The sequence below is a fragment of the Anguilla anguilla genome, chromosome 13, assembly GCF_013347855.1.
Source record: "Anguilla anguilla isolate fAngAng1 chromosome 13, fAngAng1.pri, whole genome shotgun sequence".
In the NCBI taxonomy this organism is placed as follows: domain Eukaryota; kingdom Metazoa; phylum Chordata; class Actinopteri; order Anguilliformes; family Anguillidae; genus Anguilla; species Anguilla anguilla.
Genome location: NC_049213.1, coordinates 20,384,583 through 20,407,144, shown reverse-complemented (window position 1 = coordinate 20,407,144; position 22,562 = coordinate 20,384,583). Strand labels below are relative to the sequence as shown.

The following is a 22,562-nucleotide window of genomic DNA, read 5'->3' as shown; positions in this document are numbered from 1 at the left end:
AAGCAGATTTGTAGTTCTTTGTCTGCAAGCCCTTACGGTGCCTACACATTTTTTTCAACAAATAGCAGTTATTCTTGAGTGAGTTGATACCATATACTGTATACAAATATTGATTGACACTTTGTTATCAAGCGAGTATTCTGGAGTCGTGGAACAGGTTAGTGCCATGGTTAGTACTTTCAAATGTAATAAACTGGCAATATTTTAAAAGTCCATGGCAAAAATGAATGGGAAACTTCCTCCCACAACGCTTGGCGTGGGGCGATGACGATAACAATGGTTGAAACTACAACGGTCGTCACGTGCAGGCGGGCTAGTATCAGAGACTTAAAAAAATAGTATGGAAACCAGTGACGGTTGCCAGAAAGCGACAATTGTTGTAGTTTCAATATAACAACTTGTTAACAACTTACTTTTTAAAAGCAAATAACTTAGAAATCCACGGTGGTAATGTTAATGGGCGCAAAAAAACAAAATCCCTATGGGAAAAATGCATTGGAAATCTGACAAGGGAACCCATGACTCAAAAAAGCGAACTTACTTTCGGGTTTTACCCAGGACCGTGTTTTGAATACCACTGCTATAAAAATTTATAGGGAAACATGGATATTTACCACCAGGGGGCAGACATGCATAAACACATTTGTTTCAAAATATCTCACTAGAAACGAAGTCATCGGGGTGCGAGATGCTGCAGTTGTTGGGGCAATGGCGTCTTACATGCTTAAACAAGTAAGCTGCGGCGAGACTAGTGATGGAGTAAAATGATCATCCGTTTATTCTGTCATTTTGAGATCAAATCCATCTTCTCAGGAGGAAACGCTTGTATATAGGAAAGCTAACGTGAGTAGCTTGACCACTTGTGCTGAGTTTTTGTGATGCACAGGATACTGACAGCTCAAATCGCTACGCAAACAATAACAATAATTCGATGTCTACAGATCTTAGCTAGCTTGTTATCTTTCTGGCTGTTCTGTTAACGTTATCGTGTTTGCTGCATATGTGCTTCGTCTATGGAAGCCAAAAGCATCGCGAACGCTCTACCGAATGGGGGGAGTTTGTGTATGACAGCGTATACTAGCTCTCATGTCTTGGTTACTTAGGTAGCTAGATGCCTAAGAACTAGGATGATTTATTAACGTTACAGAAATGAAATAAAAATGCGCCGGCTAGTTTAACAAGGCAACATGTGCCGTTTCGTTCAGCAATCCACATTGTTGATTAGCGAGGGTAATATCAAATCAGCTTGATAGATAAATCAAAGATAATAAAATAACACCCTGTCCGAACATATATTGTTTGCTGGCGTTAGCTGATGAAGATACCAGCTAACTATTATTATTAATTGCTAGACTAACTCTTTATCTATTAATTTTGGCAGTTGGCTTACATTACAAGCTGCCAGTTTAGCTTGCAGGAAAATGAGCCAACATGGGTTGCTAGCTAGTGGTAGTTAGCGAGTTAAGCCCATTTTATTCGCTATTTCCACCTTTGCCGCACTGTTTGATGACAGCACGGGAAACGAAGCTACATCGACTAACTCGATATAATCCAAATATCTAGACCAAAATAAATACGTATCATGACAACGATGATGGAACCTCAGAAAGATGTCCCGGAGGAGGATACATCGCCTTCCCTCCCAACCTTGTCCAGAGAGCGCCACCCGCTGCAGAAGAGTAGTGTTTGTTCTCGCTCTTACTTCATGGTTGTTATGGTTTTTTTCCATGTTTACATAATTAACGTAATCGCCCTACTGCTGTATGTGCACTACAACAACGGTCCGGGAGCCACAACCAGCACAAGGAGCGGGAGCAGCAATCACCATTCACATCCATCCCCCATTTCTCCGTTTCCAGACCCCGGATACAGACGGACTCTGCACCTTCCGCGGATTGAGGGAATAAGGGTGATGCAGATGTGTATTTTCTGGGATACATTATATACTGTCAATCTCGCTGTTTTTTTCACATTTAAGAAACTCATGCGTACTCATATTACATTGGTTCTGAAAATGCCAAATGGTTGTCTTGAACTAATGCTGGGGTCCATGCAAATAGCAATTAACTAAATTGCTAATTGAAATGTTTGAGTACAGGTTGGACACATCCAAAAAGTGTCTCTGGTGCCGAACAAAGTCCATGAGATGCGGACTCTGAGCTTGAAGCCTCTGCTTTTTGGTGAGAGTGGTTTTATCATTCCCACTGTTGTCATTTGATTCAGGATTTTACTTGCCTCTGTCCTACATCCCCATCAAAGTGTCAAGCATATGTTACTCACCCACCCAGGCCAAATGAGTGTTGAGTAGTGGTGGAGGCAGTACTGGTACTGTCAGTGTGCAAGGGATATTGTAGTCACAGATTAGTCCACCACAGGCCGCAGTCACAGGACTTTCCCAAAACAAATGTGGCCCACTGAGGAATTCCTCCCCGCTCCACACACTGTGTGTGTATTAACAGATAGATGATGGGACCGTGAGGTTAGTAACCCCCTGAAAAAGAGGGCAGATGTAAGGTTAAAAAAAAAAAAAAAAAGAACCTGCAGCAAGAGCCTCTTTTACAAGATACAGTATAGTGTTCCTTTGCAATTGTGATGTGTGTGTTTGTGTGTGCGAATGCGTGCGTGCATACGCATGATATTCTTGTGTAATGGTGTTGTGTGTGTCTGTGAACGGTAAAGTGTAATGGTTTCATATGCTGGTACTGTGTTTACTTGTAGAGATCCCAGGCTTCCTATCAGAAGAGGAGTGCAGTGTGGTGGTGCAGCTGGCTCAGCTGAAGGGCCTGACGGAGAGCCAGGTAATGGTGCCTGAGGACCAGGAGGAGTTGACCAAGCAGCTGGACCTCAGTCCAGAGGAAATCTTCAACCTGTTGGACCTCAACCAAGATGGTCAACTGCAGCTACAAGAGGTGGGGGGTTGTTAGTGCTAGGAGGGAGGGTTATTAAGGATGGTGGTTTGCTGTTTATACCCCTTTCACACACGATTCTGGAAATTTGGGCCAGTAAAACGCATAACAAGTTCAAGGGTCGGTCAGCTGACTGTGCTGCATAGAGTAACCCCTTCAAATTGAAGCCAAGCCGTGTCGAACCCATGTAAATCCAGATCATGAGCAGGGGTCGCAGACACAGGTCGGACAAAGCTCGCTGACTCTTTCATACCAAAGGCTAACACGGGTTTTACCCGGGTCGTTGCTTTCGTGTGAAAGGTGTATTGGAAAGGTGTCTAATGGGGTGGATGACAGACACAGATCCAGTGACGGGGGTGTGTTGAACAAGGAGGTTATGTTTGTTTGTGGAGTTCTGAAGCAGAGCAGTAGGTTACAGTTTGTTACGACTAGGGAATGATCCTAGTGCTGTGGGTCTGGCTTTTTCTAGATTCTGACCCATTCACGTGTGCGGGACGGGATCTGGCTTACTCCAGAGAGTCTGAGAGAGATATACGCAGGGCTCCAGGCAGACCCAGATGGCGATGGTGAGAACCTGTGTGTGTGTGTGTGTGTGTATGCATGTGCATGCATTCACGTGTATGTGTGTTTGTTTGTGTCTGTGTGTGTGTGTTATTGTGTTTAATGTGTGTGGTTTTGTTTGTGTGTTTAGTGTGTATAATGTCTGTGTGTGTTTGTGGGTGTATATAATGTGTGTGTTAGTGTGTATAATGTCTGTGTATGTGTGTCTGTGTGTGTGTTGTGCATAATGTGTGTGTTTGTGTGCAGGCTTCCTTAGCCTGGAGGAGTTTAAACGGCTGAGCAGTAATGCTTTCCAGCGGTTTCTGCAGCAGCGTGGGGTGAAGAAGAGCCAGCTGGTGAGGAACAGCAGGCACACATGGCTGTACCAGGGCGAGGGGGCACACCACGTTCTGCAGACACTCAGGAAGAGGTCAGCCCCGGTCCCCACTCCAGAATGCCCATGTTTTGCTTTTCATCCCAAACATCTGCCTCCCATTCTCTCTTTCTTCTCACCCCCGACCCCAGGGTCACGCGTCTGACCCGATTGCCGTCCTCCATAGTGGACCTGAGTGAGCCCCTGCAGGTGGTGCGCTACGAACAGGGGGGTCATTACCATGCCCACCATGACAGTGGCCCGGTGTATCCCGAAACTGCCTGCACCCACACCCGTCTGGCAGCCAACCACTCAACCCCCTTTGAGACCTCCTGTCGGTGAGAGAACACCACCCATTACTGTGTGTGTGTGTGTGTGTGTGTGTGTGTGCGCCCGTCTGTGTGTCTTTGCATCCATGTTTGTGTGTGAGTGCAGATTTGTGTGTGTGTCTATGTTCTACTATAAGGACGCGTTTTGTTTATGCAGGTACATCACAGTGCTGTTCTACCTGAATTCTGTGGAGGGGGGCGGAGAAACCACCTTTCCTGTGGCTGACAACAGGACATATGAGGAAGTGGTGCGGTGTGTGTGTCTGTGTGTGCGTGAGTGTGTGTGCATGCGTGCATGCATATCTGTCTCTAATGTCTGTATATGTGTGTGTGTGTGTGTCTGTAGATGTGATGCATTCTTGTAATTGTTGTTACAGTGAATTCATTTTAAAATTTGTGATTTTTTTTGTTTTATTTCAGTCTCTGATCCAGAATGATGTGGACCTTCTGGACACACGAAAACACTGTGACAAGGGCAACCTGAGGGTGCAGCCGGCCAAGGGCACAGCGGTCTTCTGGTACAACTACCTGTCTGACGGCAAAGGTAGGTTGCACCTGGGCACTGGTGGGCAGGGCTTGAAGGGCACTTGCAGAACGGCACGTACTTTCTAAGCCTCAGCACCGCATTACAAATGTCCCACTTATTAAACCATTTTTAAAACGTTCTCAACTTATTAATGATCACGTTTTTACCTTGGAAAAAAAATGTTAATTACATTATGTTACATTACTTTAGCATAATCTATCCGGTCTCACAAACAAGGAGAAACAGAAGTGCATATTCTCTTTATTAATATGAGCAGGCGAGGCATGTGCTGCAGCCTGGAGGGCGGCCCACTCTCAAGCCCTCTGTGCGGTTGGGGGTTCAGTACCTAATATATACTCTCTTATCCCTTCTCTATCTGTTATCGTCCCAGTGCTAGTCCCCGCACCCCACCAAAACTATGTCTGCAGGAAATCCTGATTTGTGCTGTCACTGATCGTGTGTGTGTGTGTGTTTCTCAGGTTGGGTTGGTGAGCAGGATGAGTACTCCCTGCATGGTGGCTGTGTGGTCACCCGTGGCACCAAGTGGATCGCCAACAACTGGATCAACGTGGACCCGGACTACCAGCGCCAGGTTCGGTACCAGCAGCTGGTGTCCCAGCAGCAGCGTTCAGAGACCCACAATACCGAGCAGGACTCTGCCCAACACAACCACCTCCACCAGGATCTATAGCACCTCCCCCTCAATGTGCCCAATGTGCACCTCCCCTCAACGTGCCCCACCAGAACCTTGTAACATGTCCCTCCGCCTAATGTAGCTCCTCCTCCTAACCTCCTAAATTACCCCAGTACCCCACACCAGGACCTGTGGCACTTCCCCCAAAAACAGCACACCCCCACCCAAACCTCACCAAACCCGATAAAGCAGGATATGAAGTACCTCTCCCTAATATAGCACCTCCCCCTAAATGTTTCCAAACCCCCTTTCCTGTTGCCTCTTTCCCTGCCTGTACTAAAGGGGTTTGTTTTAGCAGTGTTGGAATTTTCTTCCCACTTAGAACCACTGTGAAACACACAATGCATGCACATACCCCTGGGAGCAATGGGATTGCAGACTGGAGGCCCATTACTGATGTATCAAGTTTGTATCAAGTGTCCCAGCTTCGTCCATGGCAGGCTTTATGAATGACATTAGTGCACCTCTTCTCCTGATTCACATTTACCAAAGGAACTGTACTGCACTTTCTTTTTCTCTTCGCTAGTGTTGTTTTCTGGGTTATGTGTTTAACTTATGGCTATGCTCAGGGGTCTGCATGGAGTGAGGAATACGATGTCCGCCTTTCACGTGCAAACCTTGCACATGCATGCACATGCAGATGCACACACACGCAAGCATGCACGCACACACACACACACACACACACATACATATACTTATGCACAATGAAGGAACATGAGGACATATAGGGATATGTTGGGAGCTTTGCCCCTAAAAATTCCCTGTCTTTGACCTGCCTGAGATGCACAGTATAGTTCAGGAGACAGGTGGGTTTGAGTTTATGCAACTATAAATAATAATAATAATAATAATAATAATAATAATAATAATGGCCATGGTAATCTCATCCTCTGTTTTCCATTTCAAGTTGGTGTCTTATAAATCCTTTAACTAAATATATGTACTATACCTCCTGTGGGGAGCTTTGCATGAATCGCCTCCATTTGGGCTGTGTACCCTTTTGTAGTGATGTGCAAAATTGCCTCCTAACTGGGCCATTGCCATCTGAACTGCAGCCCCCCCCCCCCCCCCCATACAAAAAAAGCACCCCAGTTGCACTGCATTCTTAGATCTTTCTCTTCTTTTCATGTGGATGCTGTTTCCGAAAGTAATGCTGAAGTTTTGTCTCCTTTGTGCCTGTTTTAGCCATTTGATACATGATCACAGCCTTGGTCGTAGTGCATTTTGACACACCTGAACTGTGATGCATGTCCAAGCTCTTGAACTTGATGTGCAAAATTTAAACTCTTTGTAAAGCTATGACGAGAGGTCCACTGACCAAAAGCTTAGCTTGTTCTTAAAATTTTTTTCAAAATATTCAGTGTGCATGGATCTTTTTGTTCTCATCAGAATTTAAACCCTCTACACTGGTCACAGTCCTTAGTTTCTTAGAAGCCTGTTTACCTGTCAGTTGAATCAAATGTGTCGTCATCTTTTTAGCTGTACTTGGGATGGTATTTATAATTGTTATGTATGTATCGTAGTTAGTTATTTGATCACACTACTTGTGTTGGTTTGACAATGCACTGAATCACTTTCTTTAATGCTATACAGAAAATTCAAAATTGGAGTAATTTATGAAATATAGAGCACGTGCTCTTATATTAAGGTTAATAAAGGAAAATGTTTTCTGAAGCTTCAGAGTCCAGTTTTATTACTATGCATGCTTGTTTCACTCCACAGTTAGGTCCTGTAAGTGACCAGAGCCCAACAAGCAATTATTACATGTGCAGGTCCCCTCCATATGCTTCTCCAAACATGCGTAGGCAGTGTATCGCGTGTTCTTGAGAAAAGTTCTGGCCATGGAGATCCTGGATCACAGAGATTGAGATGTTTGTCATATTTACCTGATGTTGCAGAAGTCTCTGGCCTGTGAACAGCACAGTTTGGTCTCAAAACTTTTCCCTGCTGCCAGTGGACAGGCCAACAGGACAGTATCTTCTAAAAACTAGACGCTAACAGCAATACATTATAAATGTATGAACTGCATGCCTGTTCCCAGTTAAAAATCAGGCCAGGAGCGTAACATTGATCAAAAGTGGGAAGTCCTCTGTTCTCCAGTCTCCTCAGTTTTTGTTTTAACAAGTAGCTACCTATTAGCTATTAACTGGTAATGTTTAGACAATGTAAAAACTGGATCACAGTCAATGAGTATACATAACTAGCTAATAACTAGTTAGATCATGTTAATAACTAATGACCATTAGCCAGTTACTAGCTAATCAGTAGCCAAGTCAAACCATTTTTAGTATGATAATGTTGTGTTACCATTAAGCCCAATGCAGACAACTTGCCTTAGCTGTGTAAGATTCAAGCTTTTATGTAGATAACAAATTTATCCATTTTGAAACCAAGACAGTAAACAGAGGAATGAATATATACCGGAAAGTAAATATAAAAACAAGCTTTTTTTCTCAACACTAAGTTACAGTAAGGGCCATGGACAGTGAAAGTTTGGGGCGGTGTTATTGTTTCTTTTTCATAGCATTTTTAAGACATCAAAGTTTCTTTGGTCTCGTTGGCTACTCATTGGAGAGGCAGTATTTTATGGGCTGTGTCATGATTTAATAGAGTACTGGGAGGTGCTGCCTAGTGTGTGACATCGTCATGTCTTGCTTATCCATGTCATGGCTATCGCTGCAGCCCTACTGGAATTTGATTCGGGACCAAACAGCTTCTTGCTCCGATGTCCACCAGTTAAGCTCACGCACAGTCAGAAGAGCACACTTTACACCTTTTTTTTCTCACAGTTTAGAAAACCCAGTCATAACTGGAAGCCCGTACCATCACTACTACAGTCACCGTCAATCTCGTAATGGGTGAGTGGGGGGGCAGTAAAGCACTGACAGTTAGGATCAGATTTTTCTATGTGGGGCACGACTGCACTTACAGCTAATGCTTGAGTTGCCATCCAGAATTCAGTGTTAAGACTTGAGTTTTATAAAGGGTTATACAGCAGACACACATATTCACGGGCAAATAAAGAAAGAGCACAAAATAATGTGGCAATAGAAGCTAACCCCTGTCTTCCACAATTTTATTTTAATACCTGTTTCAACATATCATCCTACAGTAGAATACATAATAACAAAAATGATTCATTCTGTTTCTGTTACTGACCTTGGGGGAAAGCTGTACAATGGTACTAGAGCTATGCATGCTGCATTTAGACCAACAAGTGTATAGACTTCCCATTTGCCCATTTACCTAAACAATACTGTAAATCACTAGTGAACATGTGAAACAATGGTAACTACCTATACACAAAATTACATTTTAGATTAATAATTGTAAAAATATGCAAATATGTTTTGTCTTTCTGTCAGTTTATATATAAACAAATACAAAACATACTTAACAGATACACACACACACACCTATTGCAGGGTCTGTTTAGAGAGCAGGGGCAAGCCCTCTCTCTAGCAAAAATAGTCAGTGGATGTTGATGTGACATTGTTCCAGTGTCCCAGAAAATCACGTGAGTGGCAGCTAAGTGAGTTCTTCTTTTAGAAAATAACTCAGGCTGAGTGGGGAAACCTCCCAGTGACTGTCTCACCCCACCCCACACTTGTCTTTCCATCTACCGTCACCTCCCGCTCCACCAGAGCAGACACATGAAGGGTACAGAAACAGCACTAAAATAGAGGGAGGGTGGATGCTGAGGAAACCTGCATCATCTGTTAATAGAGTGATGTTCAATTCATATTCTTACTAACTGATGTGAAAGCAATATTTTACAAAGAAATGCTGAAGGAAGGAAATCTGTCTAATGATAATATGCTAAAAATAACAGAAAAGCCTAATATAACTGTTAAATAACTCATGTTTGTGTGTTGAGTCAGAAGAGTTTTCTAGTAACAGCCATTAGATCACACTTATAGATCTCTTAGATACTCCGTCTCCCTCTTTCTCTCATCCCTCTCCCTGTCTTTTTCTATTTTTATCTCTCATCTCGATAAAAGGTGCTGAGTCGAGTACTGCAGCTGATCTGTGTATAGGCCTACTGAGCCTGGTGTGTTTGTCTGTTCTCCAGTAGGGAAAGAGGCATGCAGTGGTTCTGGAGTGGCTGGTGAATCTGGATAAGTAGGGTGTCCAATCACAGCCTGGAAGGAAATCTTCCTCTTCAGGTCACAGCCGGGTATTGCCCTGCATGGTCTGGAATGACATGTTTCAAATTGGGACTAATTACTGTAGTTCCACTTATTTTCAATGAGCTTAGCGTCTGCACATCAATGAATAGTAAAGAGCTCTGAGCAGCTCAGCACGCTAACAAATCAAATGTGCTATATTAGTGTGTAGTTGTGTCACAGCTGTAGAGGATAGAGGGGTGTGTGTGTGTGTATGTGTATGTACGTGTGTGTGTGTGTGTGGGTGTGTGTGTGCGCGCATGTGTGTGTATGTGTGTGTACATGTGTACATGCACGTAGGTATTTGTAGCTCACCACTGCACACTCGTAGCTGGGCACTGTTGATGCCCCCCTGTGGCTGAGGCAGTAGAGTACCGCATCGTGGACTGTGGCAAACAAGTGGCCCTTGGTGATGGAATGGCTGAAGAATTCCCCTCTTTCCAGCTGCTCTACCACTGAGGCTGGAGCCCACAGCACAAACAATCAGATATGCCATGACACACTTGGACACGCTGACATACTAAGGCTACGTTTACACCCCCCGGGTAAAAGTGACTCAGTTCCAATTTTTTGCTCGAGTGGCACATTTCGGGTGTGTACTATGAATGTGTAAACAGGAAAAAGCACATGGAATCGGATATTTTCAGATCCGTTTTGGGCCACATTCATATGTGGAATTAATCCAATAAGAATCAAATATCAGCCAATGCTGACGGTCATCTAAGCACACAGATCGGAATTTCTCGGTCATTGCAATTTGCACGTCATTCAAAATGTGACGTTCTCATGCTTTTTTCGCATTTGAATTATGCACAACCTATCTCGCACGTGCTCTCCGCTGGTAATGGTAAATGTTAAAAGAAGATAAAAGGAGGATGATTGCTCAGTCCAGTGGCAAATACCAAGGTTACGTTCTTTTAAGTATGTGGAGCGAAGAGTTGGTATAAGCCAAAATACAGGTGATGTTCATTATGGACCTAAGACACTTTGAAAAAAAAGCAACAGCTTTGCTTAGGTACATTAATTCATAGGAATGGTTGGCTAGATGTGTTTGGTGAAGCACGGATATTCAGAGACACAAACATACAGAACTCAACTAAAAACTCAAAACTTACCCTGACAACTAGCAATATAGACATCCACATCAATCTCTCCAAAGTCCCGAAAGATCTATCATAGAAGAGAAAACGTACATTTGAGAGGATGTTTTCCCCTGAAATCATTTCCTCGTCTTCTCTTTGTTCCCTATCCTTCTTTAACCCAATGTCCAATGCATTTTTTTTCTCCCCATATCCCCCTTGTCCAATCTTGCTCTCCATCCTTCCTACCTACCCTTTCCCAACCCTTCCCCGACTCACATTTCGTATGGTCTTGATGGCCACTGTGTCAATGAAGTTGGCTGTGGAGAGGTCAAGGATGATGGAATGGATGTCCCAGGTCCACTTGCCCAGAGAACCCAGAGACACCCTCTCCAGGTCCCTGCTGAGGGTATCATCGCAGCTGGAACCCAGGGTGGTGGTGTCACCGTCCAGCTCAGAGGTGGAGCCCAGGGTGGCTGAGTCCGGGTCCCCGCACTTCAGGTACTCCCACGTGCTCAGGGTGTTGGGCGTGGCCGGCATCACGAACACTGTCCCGTTCTCCCGGCCGCTCCACTCCGGCTCACCCCCTGCTGGGCTCTCCTGCTCTTCTTTCTCCTTCCAACGCGTCGCTTCCTCCTCCACCGAAAACACCTCCCCCCCATCCCCCGTCTTGTCATCTACCCTCTAAGAGAAACAGAGACATGAACAGGCGTGTTGAAGTAGTGCAGGAGTGTATACAGTGAGCTCCATGATCTTTGGGAAACAAGAAAAAATATGTCTTTGATCCGAACATTATGGATCTCGCTATAGGTATGTTCCAAACTGTGCATGAGTGCAGCTATACATAACACAACATACATAACAAAATATGAGAAGAGCACTTTACAAATGAAAGGATTATTATAGACAAGTACTGTAGTGTAAGTGTGAACAGCAGTGTAGGTGTGTATGGGTATGTACAGGTGAGCTCAGGTATGTATAGATGTGCAGTGACCCACCTGTCTCCTGGCCTCGCTCTTGGCCCTCCTCTCTGCCCTCCTCTCTCTGCGTTTCTGCTTTGCCTCCTGCCTCCTCTTATAGGTGATCATTTTGGTGATGTTCAGCCCACTCTGCACACAAAGAAAATAGTCAGTGATTAGGGTACAGCGCAAACTGCTGGCAATGCCCATGGCAGCTCTGACTCTTACAGTATCCATACAGCTCAGACTTAGAGTATCCATTATAGTTGTTACTACAGCAACTAGGCACCAACCTCATCTATTTTGCTTGCTAGCTATGTAAACAAAATGTCTTCATTCATAAAAACAAGAAGTAAACCATCATCATTGCCATTGGAAACCTTTTGTCTTTGTTTAAGCCAACCAAACTCCCCAACACTGCTGACAGGCATTTGCAACTTAACAAAAATCACCAAGTACATGAGACTCATCATTGATAGTCAAAAATGTTGCCTTTATGTCAAAATGGACACGGTACACAACACTTTATTTCCAAAGAATACATAAAATTACACAGCATCCATGGTAGCTCTGACTCTAACGGTATCCATGACGACACTGGCTCTTTCACAGCTTGTGTCCATGGTGACCTTGACTCTTACACATCTTGTGTCCTGTCATGTCATGGTGACTATGACTCCTATGGTGTGTGTGGTGACTGAGTCTGACTTATATTGTGCCCATGGTAACATATACTCACCTTCTCTTTCAGGGCCTCCAGGTAGAGCTCAGCATTGGCAAAGTACACAGTGGCAGAGGAGCGGAAGATGGTTATGCCTGAGACTGCTCTCACCTGCAGAGAGTAGCAATGCAAAACTGCTATGAGATGCCATGGTGTGGCCATGGCAACAGGAGTCAGGCACACCCCACCAAATCCTCTGTAACGCTTCATAATTCCTCCTCTTCCATATTCTGTGTCTCACCTTTCTGTGCATCTCCATGTCCAAGTATATCTCTGTGCCTGGCACCTGTCCCAGGACAGAGTACTTTGGGCTAAAAGGAAGAGCATGAGAGAGGTGATTATATTATACATTATAAATTTCACATCATTACATGCAACATGACAGTTGATATGGTGAATTCAATCAAATCACAAAACAAACCACTTTAATGGAATCTTGGAATAATAAAACCCAAAATCAAAACAAAATGAATTGCCGTCAGACATATATTGACACGAAGCACAGTGTGCCTGGTCTCTGTGTGACAGAATCAAGTTGCAGGTGACTCAGCAAAAATCTGAAAAGAACAGTATCTAAACATTTGCAACTAAGCAAAATCACAGGGAGAGGGATTCCAATGGGCATAGACATATGGGCCTACAAACAAACTGACAAACGGGTTTCTGGGTGGCTCATCCTTTTAAGGTGCTGTGCTAGTGGATGGAAACCCCAAGGACTACTGTGGGGTCTGGACCATGACTGTGCTGACACACACTAGGTTCTAGTGTCACACAAAGAAGGCAGGGTTTCAGTCAACCAGGATGAAAGGATCTCTTTGCACACCAGCTACCCCAGCTGGTCAATCGGCACCCACGATTTTACCTGTTGAGCTGCACATGAGGTGTAAATACTGTGCAAGCACGACTTGCCAACTGTGGTGTGATAAGAAGTGTCAGTTGACAGTGCATGTTTCAGATGAGAGGGCATGCTTGTCTGCATTCTCATAAAATGGCACTGACGGTTGCAATGAGCATTGCAGCACGAGCATGATTGGACATTCTGAAATTGGGAGGAAAAAAGTGGGAAAAGAAAAAAAAAAGACTGACTGACTGACAGACAGACAGGGGGATGTATAGTGCCTCACAGTTGAGTCCTGAAGATGACAGTCAGCAGCGCAAAGGTGATGGAGATGGCAAGGCCCAGATCCAGATTACAGAGCACGGTGGAGATCCAGGTAACCAGCCACACCAGCTTTGGACAAAGAGCGTGGGACAGAGAGACAGGGGGAGAGTGAGAGAGAAGGAAACCGTAACTGAGAACCCACTCTGTAATAACAGTAAAACATTATTATTATTATTATTATTATTATTATGGTTGTTGTTGTTGTTGTTATTATTATTAACCAAATATGTAAACATTTCTTTGTTTTATTTGTATCTGTTGGCAATCTATATTGGAATCTCTAATGGCTAGTAACCTATAATATTGCTTTTTATTGGCAAGTGAGATTCAGGCCAGAATTTGTCTGTGTGTGTGTGTGTGTGTGTGTGTGTGTGTGTGTGTGTGTTTTCTCTGTTTAAAAACATCCGTCTCACCAGGTCAATTTTGCAACTTCTCCACAGAGTTACGATATCATAATATTGCCGGAACATGCCCTTCAGGTTGACAATGACGATAGCTGCCAAGACCGCCTGTCACACAAAGTCACAGAGACACACACGTAAACAAAATCATGTACAACTCAACAGAAATAGAAATTTTTAAAAAAACAAGAAACCCCCCCCCCCCCCAAACACACATACACATGCACACACACGTACACACACCTCTAGGGGCCCCAGACACACTCAAATACACAAACATTCATGAATGCACACATATATTTAGTGATTTAGTGACAGACAAACACACACATACTCTCAAAGCACACACATAACCAGACATTTATATGATTGAGATTTATGAAATGGCATCATTGCTTTGCCTAATAGTGGCAGATCAAGAACAGGCTCACCTTGGGCAGTTCATGAAACAAGGCTCCAAGCTTTAGAACTGTCACCAGCACTATCACAGAGGAGACCACTCCCGCAATCTGAAAGTACAACAACCCTATTCAGACTACCACAGAGAAGTCCATGTCCACCATCTAACATTACAATAAAAATTTCTGACTGTGATTTGTACTACTATCAGCATTATCCACCTATAACACAGGCAAGTGGACACATACCCTGATGAGCTGTATATTTACATGTGTGCGCATGCGTGTCTGCTTGCATGCATGTGCAGGCATGCAAGTGCATGTGTGAGCGTGCATGTGTGCGCATGTGTGACTGTGCATGCATGCATGTGTGAGTGTGTAAGCGTGTGTGCAGGTGCATGCCTCACCTGGGTCTTGCCCCCTGTGGTCTCCTGTATCAGGCTGCGGGACATGGAGGAGCAAACAGAAAAGCACTGGAAGAGTCCCCCAATCGAATTACTGAGACCTAGGGCCACCAGTTCCTGTTTAGGGCAACCACAGAATTTAACAAGATTTAACCACATCAGAAATGGTGTTAATACAGGCAAAACACAAGGGAAAGTGTATCTTTCACAAGACTTTCAAGCACATAAACCACAAAGTCACCTTTCTCAATCACTTAAGACATACAACATACATTTAAATAAGAGCTCAATTAAACATAGCTATAGTCGGACACAATAGTTACATAATCAAGAGCCCAGCTGGATGAAACCCAGCATACACACTGTACCCTACAAGAACAGAGCTGAGAAGCTGGAGCTGGTTACCCAGGAGGGGTTCTGGTAGACTGCATACACATCTGAGATGGAAGCTGACAGGTAGTCTGCGAGAAGCAGTATATATTAACAGTGCTGGTGGGTGTGGCTCCACAATGCTCACCTGGTTGCTGTCCACCTTGTAGCCATGCTTGAGAGCAAAGGTCTTGCCCAGGGAGATGGAGATGGCATAGCCCACCACGGCCAGAGCGAAGGCATCGCCAATCACCTCCCAGAAAATGCTGACATCTGGCATACTGGGGGGTTTCAGCCTGGAATGAGCCACCAGCGAGCAGTAAACATGGGCGACAAACACACAGGAGAGAGGAGAAGGTTTACCCACAAGACTGGCAACAAAACACATTCAGAAAAAGTGCGTTCAGAAGCACAATGAAGTACGAAGCTGACAGTGCATTGGCCTCCATTTTAATTTTTTTTTTTCCCTCCCAATTGAAATTGGGGCTCCAGGGTGACTCTTGCTATTAACACGGTCGGATCCATCCATACTTTGGAATGACGGGCGAGCTGCTAAGCAACCCCCATTCACCCCTATTTTATCAACGATGCTACCACCACCAGCAGACCCTACACCCTTTTTGTCAGATATCCTACCACCGCACCCACCCCCACCCAGAAAAAACTAGTACTGTCACTCACCCACTCGGAATATCCCCAACAACATCCACCCCTGAGCTGCTGTTCAGGCCAGCGTAGTAAGATACCACTGTTGCCAGAACAATCTGCAACACACACATATATTTTGTGTCAGTGTACTCTTGTCTCTGTAATCTGCCATGCACATCGGTCTAACGTGACTGCCAGAGGAATCTTACACGTGCATGTTTGAAAAAAGGGAAGGAAGAAAAAGAAAGATAGCAGAACATGTTACTAAACACTGGATCATCATCAGTCCATGAATCAGAAATCAACAGCTATTACTGCAGTTAAATGATTAATTACATACAGTGGCAAGGTGATGAAGAGGGAACAAGTTGTGTATAACCTACTGGCCTAGAAAGAGTAAAAACACTGCAGGCGGGTTGGGGGGATACAGACTTGTGGTTCCAAAGCAAGCACACACTCCTGTTGGCCTCTCCCATTAACATGACACTCCTTGCATGAATTACTATTTCAGATCAGCGTGACAGTGTGGAATCAAATTAAAACATAAGAACATAAGAATACATAATGTTGAGCAGGCCATTCACCTAGACAGCAGACCTGTCATCTCACCTCATCCTTTACTGGCAGTCTAGAAAGCATCCAGCACTGCATCGTCCTTGGACATGAGCAGCCCAGGCCTCTACTATATAGCCTACCAAGCTGTCCCGCACAATGATGACTGATTCCACCAGTGCCCTTTTTTCTACTGACAGAACTCAACCCAAAAAGAGGTTTTGGATAGAGAGAGAAACTCACAGTGATTAGCTCCACTGGAATGGGTACAGGCAGTTTGTGGCTGAATTTGGAGTTGAGCTCTTTGGCAATGATGAGGACAGTCAACGAAACAAGACTGACCAACACGGTGGCCACATGCGCCTGAGGCAGCAGGGAGCACACGTCTATCAGTGTCTGAGGAGAGAGAGGGAGAGGGGGATGAGGGGCAGACAAGAGGGAGAGGGGGATGAGGAGAGTCACTAGGGGCAGAGGGAGACATTAGAAAGTACTGTTGATTAGGTCAGGCTGGATTGTGGGACACTCACATACACCAGTGAGAAGGGTCCAATGAAGCGCTTGGGTGAAACATCGAAGATGTATTTGAGCTGAGCCACCACTGCGTGAACAGCAGCAGCCGTGGTGTAGGCCCGGACCAACGGCTCTGACAAGTACGTGCCCACAAAGCCAAACCGCACCATGCCCAGAACCACCTGGGGAGACAGGCACAGAGGGACCAGCTCACTCACTCAGAAAGCAGCATGGCGGGGCAGTGCAAGACAGTCAGTGCTGCAGTATGGGAATGTCAGTGGTGCAGTGTGAGAAATTCAGTGCTGCAGTATGAGATGTCAGTGCTTCAGTTTGCGAATGTCAGTGTTGCAGTGTGAGAAATTCAGTGCTGCAGTATGAGATGTCAGTGCTTCAGTATGAGAATGTCAGTGGTGCTTTGTGAGAATGTCTGTTGCAGTTTGAGAATATTAGTGATGCAGTGTGAGAGGGACGGTTCAGCAGGATTAGTGTTGCAGCATAAGGGAGTCAGTACTGCAGTGGGTCATGTTGCAATGCTGACCTGGATGGCTCCTCCCAGGACAGTGGTTGTGGCTGCCACGCTGACTCTGTAGGCATCCCGGGCATGAATGTCCACCTCGCCAGTCAGGTTGGTGCCGTTCAGGACAAGGAAGAAGTGGTCCGGGGCCAGGCGCTCAGTCACACAGCCCACCATGATGCTGAGCACCGTAAATGTGCCTAAACACACACACACACACATGCAGGCACACATGCATACACACACAAAGATATGCAACACACACAAGCACAATCATTTGCAACACACACATACACAACATATACACACATACCCAACATACACAAATCACACAGGCACGCACACACGTGTGCACACATATACACAACATACACACACACACACCAAGTACACACATGCACACATAAAAGGTATATATGAACAAGCTTGCAGACAAATTTATGTATATGCACACACTGACACATGCTGAAACAAATATAGACTGGCACACAAACAGAAAAACTACAAGCCTGCCTGCATGAAACGGGTTGCCCTGTTAAATGAGAAGCAGTCTGCCATATTGAATGCATCTCACCTATAGAGATGTGTCGGGATGTGCCAAAGATGAAATAAATCAGAGAGGGGTAGAAAGAGGAGTAGAGCCCAAACACTGGAGGCACAGACGCCAGTAGCGCATATGCCATCCCTGTATGGAGGAACGTACAAATTAATGAGGTTTAAACTTATACTAAATGGTCACACAGAACCCCATAATCAAGACTGTTTCATCTATGGTCACACTGTTGTGGAGAATCTCTGCTCACTCTGCTGTGCTAAGTATCTATGGTCACTGCTATGATAAGGTTGAGTCTTTATGGTCAATGTGCTGTGTTGAGTCTCTACGGTCAGTCTGCTGTGGTAAGTCTCCATGGGCATTCTGGTGTTCACCTTCCATGGTTACTCTGTTGTGGTGAGTCTATGGTCAATGTGCTGCAGTGAGTCTCTATGGTCAAACTGCTGTGCTGAACCTCTGTGGTCACTCTCCTATATTTACTTTTTATGAGCATGCTGCTGAGATAAGGGTGAATCTCTATGGTCACACTGGCATGGTGAGTCTATGGTCACTCTGTTTTTCAGAGCCTCTAAGGTCATTCTGCTGTGTTTACTCTCTAGGGTTTCTCTGAGGTAGAGAGTGTTTATGTTAATTCTGCTGTACTCTTACTCACCCTGAGGCAGGTGCATGATGCCCACACTGATGCCAGAGATGAGGTCTGACATGCCATATTCCCAGAGAGAGTACCGGGGGAGCCAGTAGAGTACTGGGAACCAGCTCACCATGTTGCGCTTTAACCTGGGCACTGAACACCTGAGGAGGGGAGAGACAGAGGGAAAAGAGAGAGGTATGAAGAAGAAAAATATAAGGGGGGAAGCAGAAGAAAGGAGAAGGAATTCTCTTTTGTCTCCTGCCAATACAATAAAAAGCTAACTGACCAATCAGAGGAATGAGAGGTGAGAATTCAGGCATAAAAATAAATATATAAATGTATACAATAAATGCGAGCGGCCATAAAAGTGCAGGCAATGGCAGACTCATCCATGTCTTTTATTGCCGTGCATTTTCTTAAGTCTTTGTCAATGTTTATTTGTGCTTATCAGCAATTACAGCTCTCCTTCGTGCTGGTTACAGCGCCAGGAAGTTTCCAGCTGCAGTCAGGTTTACAGAATCAGGATGCCATCAGTGATGGGAAGTATTACAGTTCAATTACATCTACTTGAAATATGTATTTATATATACTATATGTACCTCATATATAATTTGATTGCTTTGCCACCACGCAAAGCAACCCGCACCACTTATTTATTTGAGCTATATTTTTATTTTGTAAAAGATGTTTTTTTTTATTATTCTCTGTCAACAGCCCTGTGCTCATACTGCCAGCAAAGCTTCATAAAACCTATTGGAGTAGAATTTAAAAAAAACATTTATTTGCTAATATTTCAAATTGCTGTTCAGGCGTACTGTTAAACTAAGTCAGAAAGTCCATTACGATCATCTTGAATTGACTTAAAACATGGTTTTTGGTTTATTATTTGCAAGTCTCATTATCTACACAAAATGTACATTCACATGAGACTGTAGCTAGCTGGTTGCCTAGCATCTGAGAGTGTGGCTTTTTGAGCTCAACCCATTAACAAGTGATTATAAAATATGTTTTCCCCCATCAATAATGCAATGTCGATTTCATCGGGTGGGGGACAATTACTTCACGCCTAACCTCGGTGGTGTGAGTACAGTTACATAGCATTGCAGTGAATGAAGTAACAACCATAACTCAATAAAATATCCTGTCTAAGACTTGGCTAGATGTGTTTGTAAGTAGCTTAGATAAAAGCCTCAAATAATAATTAACCATTTAGAACCCAGTAGAATTCTAGAATACTTTTGCAGAATCCCACCAATTTTCATTATTATTATTATTATTATTATTATTATTATTAATAATAATAATATTATTAATAATAATAATAATAAGTTATTTAATTTTAAAAACATTTTGCGGCATTGAAAGCAGTAACTGGGCATTTTTAAGTGTCATATCTATGAACTTGCTGTAGTATTGAACAGTAGTTACTCTTATTTAAAATAATAATAATAATAATAATAATAATAATAATAATGTTGCTCTACAGTCGGCTTTGGACATGATTTTTTTGTTTTAGACCACAAACCCTTAAATACGCTTCTTACCCACTATTGTAACCTGGCAAGTCAGCAGAAACTTCTGTAAGTATATAAAACATTCTTCATCACACACAAAAACTGTCTGGGTCATCAAATGAAATATTATACACACATTTTTTTTTCATTTGAGACTTTAATGGAGATTTATCCTTACACCACCAGCAATTTGGTAGTGGTCCTATGATTTGAGTTGGCTGCCCATCAGAATTGAACTAGCAGCACCAGAACAGACATAGTATGTCAGACCTCCAGCACTTATGTTTGCAAATGACAAACCTCACACTAAAGTTTACTTTTTTATTTTCCTGTTGTAAAAAGTAGTTAATTGCACAAGAACATATGTTTGCACCAGGTCTCTTAGTAATTCTTGGCCACAGACACGTATGACTGGGATGTATGAACATACTTTCCTTCCAAAATTCTCCTGAAAACCTTCAGGAAGGATGTCAACAAGAGAGGACAGCTGTACGCTGACATCTGACATCCAAAGACATCTGCAAATATCTTCCCAATATGTCCGGGGCACAGAGAGCTGTTTGCAAACATCAGCTGACCTGGTGCAATATTACCTACTGCCCAAGAAAGAACATGTACATGTCATTCGCAGGTCCAGCCAAAAGTGAACTTATGTTTGCACGTGTATGACTCATCTAATTAAACCTGTGACCTGAAAGCTACGGCAGTTAGCTTCACATATCTGCTGTTGTGAAGAATATGTTATCTGTATCACTTTTAACTGTACTCAGTCAATTTAGTAAGATTACAGCAGTAAAAATAGCTAACGGCAACAGTGAACTTCATAAATCTATCGTAAACAAAACCAGCAACAATATATTGCCATTAAATTGTGCTCCTGTTTGGCAGTTACAGTACAGTGATTTGTCCTGTGGACCAGATGGAACCAAGGCTGTAAATTTCTGCTTGCAGATTACAGATTAGTCGAACAGAAATGGTCAGCCAACTGAGTGCACTTCTCCTCCCCTTCTAACTATACAGAACATGTTGTAGCACCAAGAGACAAAAAGATGAGATCATTAAAATGCTAAAATGGCTAATAAAGATAAATCAATTAACCAATCAAAATGTATTGTGCCACTAAATCCCTGTCATCAGGGCAATGCCTAGGTCTCTCCCCAGACACACAGACCTCTCAGATGCCTATACATTTCTCACTACGGATACACTGCGAATACAGACCTCTCCTGTGCCTGTACCTCTCTCACCTCAGTGATTGTTTGAGACACTTGAATGGTGACATGTTGTCAGCGTTATCCACTCTTCGTGCTGCTTCCTCCAGCCGTTTCACATCCAGCAGGTCTCTGTCCACGCTGTAGCGTGTTTCCCTCCGCTCTGTGCCCATGGTTCAACTGTCTGTCAATGTAAATACAGTCCAAAAACATATGCCCTTAAACCACCAACCTATCAGTGTATGTCTAATGTGAGAACAGACCCCTTCTATAAAAATACGTTTTTCAGGAATACAGGTCCCAGAAACTGATGAACTAGTGGAGTAGAAGTGAATTTCATTATTGTATTGTTTGTCCTGTCAGTTCCGAAGTGTTGAGGTTTATATCCAGATTCAGCAAAAAGTTAGATAATACATTAAGCTCAGTGTACCGTCTACTGTCCCCCAGCCAAACCCAAACCCTTTTCATTTATACACCTGTGGAATGGGTGTCCTTCAGCACCTAATGGCTAACTTTGAGAATAACTGCATAACACCATCACAAGGAACACAAAGCAAAAACACCATAACCCATTAAAAGCCATTTAGCACTTTAACCCACCACCAGGGCCAAATTACCCCTAATCAAACTGGAAAGGAATGGCCTGGCACATAATGTAGCTTTACAATCTTGGAAACTTTTCACATGTTTATGCTTTTAGTGTTGTGGGCTTTGCTCAATCTGACTAGGCCAGTCCTGTATTTGGTGACAGACTGCCAAAAGCAGTTGCCAAGAAAGATTGTGCTGTCTGGTTTTAATGGCACTTCATTCAGGTAAACACACACACGTACAACCATGGAGAGACAGTGAGAGAGAGAGAATGAATGAACGAACGAATGAACAAACGAACGAACGAACGAACGAACGAACGAACGAACGAACGAACGAACGAATGAACGAACTAATGAATGAGAGCAAGGGAACAGGTACAGTGTAAAGACATACCTAGACATGTTTTCCAACATTCAGAATTCAGAAATTTAAGGTAAGCAATTGTAATTGTGAGGACAGTACAAGCCATGTTAATATGGCACTAAATGGACAAATTCTTGATTACTTGTAAAACAACATCTGAGACCATCTGATATACTTACAGGTAACTTTCACTAATTTAATAGTTAATAGGACACAAAGGTCTGCTCAACGTCCTCTAGCCAGCTGAGCATTCAATTGCTGCTTCTTGGACCCCAGCTATTCTCTGCCCTCAACCTACACTGGTGGAACAACCTTCCACAATCAGTCAGGAAAGCAGATTCACTAGCCACATGGGGTTGGAATCTTGACATGAGTGTGAATATATCTATTAAATTTCATCACTTCAGGTCAAACCATAAAGGAATAATTTGCATTTTTGCATGCC

General features: G+C 43.7%; 2 protein-coding genes across 3 annotated transcripts; one reads left to right on the top strand and one right to left on the bottom strand.

Moving 5' to 3' along the window:
* The first annotated feature begins 647 nt into the window (after positions 1-647).
* Positions 648-7,045, top strand: p4htm (prolyl 4-hydroxylase, transmembrane (endoplasmic reticulum)). 2 transcript variants are annotated; one of them, XM_035389302.1, is made up of 10 exons: positions 648-843; positions 1,564-1,909; positions 2,099-2,180; positions 2,719-2,909; positions 3,376-3,472; positions 3,714-3,876; positions 3,972-4,157; positions 4,306-4,396; positions 4,569-4,692; positions 5,154-7,045. In XM_035389302.1, exons 2-10 carry the CDS (start codon positions 1,583-1,585, stop codon positions 5,363-5,365), a joined length of 1,473 nt encoding a protein of 490 aa, XP_035245193.1. In that variant the 5' UTR covers positions 648-843; positions 1,564-1,582; the 3' UTR covers positions 5,366-7,045. The 2 variants fall into 2 exon arrangements, with proteins under 2 accessions (XP_035245193.1, XP_035245195.1); XM_035389304.1 differs by having other exon boundaries at positions 648-1,679; positions 1,860-1,909.
* Positions 7,046-8,411: 1,366 nt separating this feature from the next.
* slc26a6l (solute carrier family 26 member 6, like) lies at positions 8,412-21,592 on the bottom strand. Its single transcript, XM_035389301.1, has 19 exons — positions 21,200-21,592; positions 18,460-18,599; positions 17,829-17,939; positions 17,279-17,454; positions 16,758-16,922; positions 16,474-16,626; positions 15,712-15,794; positions 15,179-15,326; positions 14,665-14,778; positions 14,291-14,368; positions 13,872-13,967; positions 13,421-13,527; positions 12,538-12,607; positions 12,315-12,407; positions 11,615-11,725; positions 10,896-11,300; positions 10,653-10,707; positions 9,853-9,998; positions 8,412-9,565 (listed from the first exon to the last, which is right to left on the bottom strand). Exons 1-19 carry the CDS (start codon positions 21,334-21,336, stop codon positions 9,539-9,541), a joined length of 2,415 nt encoding a protein of 804 aa, XP_035245192.1. The 5' UTR covers positions 21,337-21,592; the 3' UTR covers positions 8,412-9,538.
* Positions 21,593-22,562: the final 970 nt, after the last annotated feature.